General features: G+C 51.3%; 2 protein-coding genes across 2 annotated transcripts; both read left to right on the top strand.

Moving 5' to 3' along the window:
* Window positions 1-323: 323 nt before the first annotated feature.
* DQ04_12291010 (calpain-like cysteine peptidase) lies at window positions 324-2,939 on the top strand (the record flags this gene model as incomplete). The annotated part of the gene is made up of 1 exon (XM_009316718.1): window positions 324-2,939. One exon carries the CDS (start codon window positions 324-326, stop codon window positions 2,937-2,939), a length of 2,616 nt encoding a protein of 871 aa, XP_009314993.1.
* A 607-nt stretch (window positions 2,940-3,546) lies between these two features.
* Window positions 3,547-3,966, top strand: DQ04_12291000 (calpain-like cysteine peptidase, Clan CA, family C2; the record flags this gene model as incomplete). The annotated part of the gene is made up of 1 exon (XM_009316717.1): window positions 3,547-3,966. One exon carries the CDS (start codon window positions 3,547-3,549, stop codon window positions 3,964-3,966), a length of 420 nt encoding a protein of 139 aa, XP_009314992.1.
* Between the last annotated feature and the right edge of the window lie 164 nt (window positions 3,967-4,130).

Below are 4,130 nucleotides of genomic sequence, written 5' to 3'. Positions count from 1 at the left end.
CAAAACACACACACACACACACACACACACACAGACAGACACACTTATACCTTGTAGATTTCTCTGTCTGTTAGTGTTTTCCTCAGTTAAAAGGGCTTGTCCCGTGCCAGTGTCTGTTAATTATTTGTTTTAGATTTTCTTTTTTGGTTTGATCTCTCGTGGGGGCAAGAGATCTCTTCGACCTGTCTTCTCTGCGCGGCTGCGCGGCTGCAGCGGAGGCAGAGATACAAGAAAAAAAACCCAAGTGGGGAGAGTGAGGGCTGAAAATACGCACATACGCACACGCTTTTCTCCGTGCTTTAGGCGATATATAGCCACGGTACATGGGGGGAGGAATCTCCAGAACAGGAGGGAGTGGACCACAGACCACCTACGCCGACGATGGCGCCGCACGTGACACCTTCTTCACAACGCCCAAGGGCATATTGAAGAACAACGGCGGTGGTTCAGCAGACATCAAAATCCGTAGTAAGTCTTCCTATCCGCCCTCTTTAGTGGCAACGCCTAATTATAATGTGGGTGAAACTGCTGTACAGTTGCCCATCACCGCCTTCAACCAAGATGTTTCTATAGTGGATGCAAACCAGTACCCCCGTGTAGAGCGCATGAATTACTTTGACTGTAGCAATACAACCGATATTCTTGTTCCTGCAAGTATTCAAAAATGCCAGGGGAGAGGGAGTGGCCGATTCAAGTATGGTCAGCCGTCCCCACTGCGAGCGGGGGATGATGTGTTTCCACTTCCTCTTCGAACGGATGGTGGTGAATTAGTGTTCTGCTACCGAGTTGTGAGCGTGGACGGGCATCTGTGGAGTTTTTACAACGATACCGTGATTTACCAGTTAGAGCTGCTTTATGTTTTTGCTGAAGAGTCCAGCATTAATGTGTTGGGCCATACAACAGTGCGGGAGCGATCTGATGGCCGATTGGAGGCTCGTCTTGTCGTCAATCCAGGCGATACACAAGAGTTTATCTACGGTAATGTGGTGCGCTATGAACACGATGTGAAATTAAAACTCATCAGCCAGGCGTTCATAGAGGCCTCTTCCCGTGCCTGTGCTCCGTATATCTGCGAGGAACGAGAGAACATACAGAAGCTGCTCACTTCAAAGGGAAAGAAGGAGGTGTCAGTCAACAAATGGAACGTCTCAAGTGAAGAGCTGCTGCGTTGGTGTGTTGAGAAGAAGGTGCCCTTTGTGGACGTGAGTTTTTTCCCCTTCTCAGCGTTTGTTTGTGGCAGCTTTATTGCCAACTCTGAAAGGGCCGTGCGCTGTGGCTTGTGCAAGCCGAAGAATTACTTACCACCGGGATTAGCCGGAGAAGCACGTGTGCTGCGCAGCTCTCCAAGACCAAGCTCTGTGAGCGCCAGCGCTGTTGGAGGCCAAGGCGTGGTGTGTGCGCTCGCTCTCCTTGCAGAGGACCCAAAAGAGGTAGAGCGACTCTTTCAACACCCCAATGGATCTGCGGCTATGACTGAGGAGGATCGGGTTGATGCCAGTCGAGTCACGTTGTGCGTGAATGGCTGGTGGACTTCCCTTGTAGTGGACCACTACTTCCCCGTCCTTGACATGAAAATGACCGGCGGAAAATGTGTCAATGATCCGGCGGAGTTGTGGGTATCAGTGGTGGAGAAGGCGTATGCCAAGATGTGTGGGGGCTATGACCGTATTGTGAATGTTGATCCTCTTCACGTGTTGCAAGATCTCACGGGCTGCCCTGTGAGCCGATTTGACTTTCTGCTACGGGATTCCCACTATCACGAGGGGCTTTTTGACAAGCTAAACCGCTATTCGGAATTAGGTTTCATTGTTGTGTTGGATAAGCCAAACCTCCAATTGCGTGAGAAACACTTTCAACGTCTGGGGCTACGCAGAGGTGATGCATGTGCGGTGCTCAGCATGAAATTCTTTCAGCCTGCTCCCACTGATAGTTCCTTTGGGAGGCAAAACGTGTTCCGACTCCTGAAGTTTCGAAATGTATTTGGTAGCTCTAGCGATTGGGTTGGTGGGTGGAGCTCGCGTGATCCGGCGTGGCGTGCACATCCAGCAATAGCTGCTGCTTGTGAATTTGGCGGGAGTGTGGGAGAAGAGGAAGGGGAGGAAGATGCGGTCTGGATGGAGTGGCGTGACGTAACGCGCTGCTTTCACGGATGCGGTGTTTGCTACACACACAACTCCTTCTACGAGCATCGCGTGAAGGGCCAGTTTGGTAAGAACGGAGTCCCGAGCTGTGTGGTGAAAATGGAGGTCACTCGCCACACCTTCTTGCTGGGTGTGTTGCAGCAAACAACACACGAGGATAAACCAAAGCATCCCATTGCATTGCAGTTGTCACGGCGCCAGATTGCGATGGATGCAGAGAATGAAGAAGAAGAACAAGTGGGAAAAGTGCCGGGGAATCCATCCAATGACGGCAATGCGAAAAGCGAAGGGGATAGGACACCAAGGAAAACCTCAAAGTCAAAAAGGCACTTGCTCTCTAAAAAAAAGAGCAACTGGCGGCTGCAGGAGGTTGTCCTGAATTCCACAGCCGACAGCGATGCACCAAGCCCGGCCGTGATGACTTTTCGTGCAACTGCCCAGGTAAGCTTTATCGGCGAGCTACTCCCCGAGTACAGCCCGTACTACCTCATTCCCCGTAGTGCTTCTGCCGAAGGGGAGTACGTATTGGGCTTCTACACGAGTGTCCCTTGTGGTAAGTGGGCGTTTGCTTCGGCGCCCAACAGTAACAGCGGTGATGGTGGCGATAGCAGCAACCGTAGCACTGATTACGTAAACGCCGAATTTGTGCGTTTTTCGTCCGAGACGGCACTGTTTGACGACAATCTGCGGTTTAAGGTGTCATCGGAGACACCGGTAAAGTGCACCTACCAAGTATTGCCTCCGCATGACTCGTTGCTTGCTTTCCCCGAAACATGTAGAGGTAAATGTGTGAGGTGATGACCCCTACCATCGTGCTGTTCCTTTCTTATTTGTTGTTATTGCCGAGGGATTCTGACGCGAGGCAATTGCTATATATATATATATATATATCGGTAGTATGAGTGTATGTGTTTTCGCCACTTGATCATTTCATCAACTGACGCTGCTACCGATTCAGTTCGTTTGGTGCGGTGGCACGTGTCCCAGGCGTAGACACGCACAGAAAAGCCGACGGATAGCTGTATCGCAGTGACCATCCGATTGTATGTGTAAGAAGAAGGGCCGTGAATGCCGGCCTGCATATACGTGAGCGATGTATATCGAGTGTGCTCGGCCATCTGTCATAGTAAACCTGGTTGCTGCCACAACCGTGTTAGGTGCAACTTTTGAAATATAGTCCTTGCAGCCATGTGAAGACTTTTTGTGCCATTCCTTGCGTTCCCCTGTTTGCATTTTGCATTTTTAAAAATTGTTTTATTCCTTTTGGTCCTTTCACCCCTGCGTTCGCTCACTTCTTCCCATTTTTTTTTGTTTTTGTATGTGTCTTTGTGCGCCCCCCCCCCNCCCCCCCCAAAGGGAAAGGTCCAGCTGCACCCTCACCAACACACATACCACTACTATCGTCATGGGATCTGGTTCATCGAAGCCGAAGGATCGTCCTATCACCGGTAGCCCTGCGATGCATGGGAAACGAACGGCGCTCTTCAATGGCCTTCTCTACCGAATCATTGATGATAGCACGGGTACGTGGGGCTTCTACAATAATTCCCAGGATTACGAGTTTTATGTCATGTATCTGTTTGACATCGGCAGCACAATACAGCCGCTTAACCAGACCTCAATGGTAGAGCAGGACGACGGTTTCCTCTGCGAAGTGGCGGTGCTCCCGTCCGAAACACAGAGGTTCATCGTGGGCGATGTGACGGGATACGAGAGCAAAATTGAGGCGCGCCCGCTGGCCGATGAGTACTTCCAGTCTCACCCTTTTCTCGACGAACGTGATTACTACCGCCGCGTCGCCGCTCCCAGAGCTGCTGCATTTTAATCAAGAAGACGAGACAGGATTGAGGTGTGGGGTGCGGGGAGACCTGTCGAACCGAGAGCGCAAACTGGCGGTGCCACGCTGCTCGGGTGCGAGCAGGAGGGCGCGGCGAAGATGAGTGGGGGAGGAGTGGTGGAAAAAAGACGGTGAGGGAGAGGAGTAAAACA

This window comes from Trypanosoma grayi, assembly GCF_000691245.1.
Source record: "Trypanosoma grayi strain ANR4 Tgr_1229_V1, whole genome shotgun sequence".
NCBI classification, from domain to species: domain Eukaryota; phylum Euglenozoa; class Kinetoplastea; order Trypanosomatida; family Trypanosomatidae; genus Trypanosoma; species Trypanosoma grayi.
This window is presented reverse-complemented; position numbering and strand designations above follow the sequence as displayed.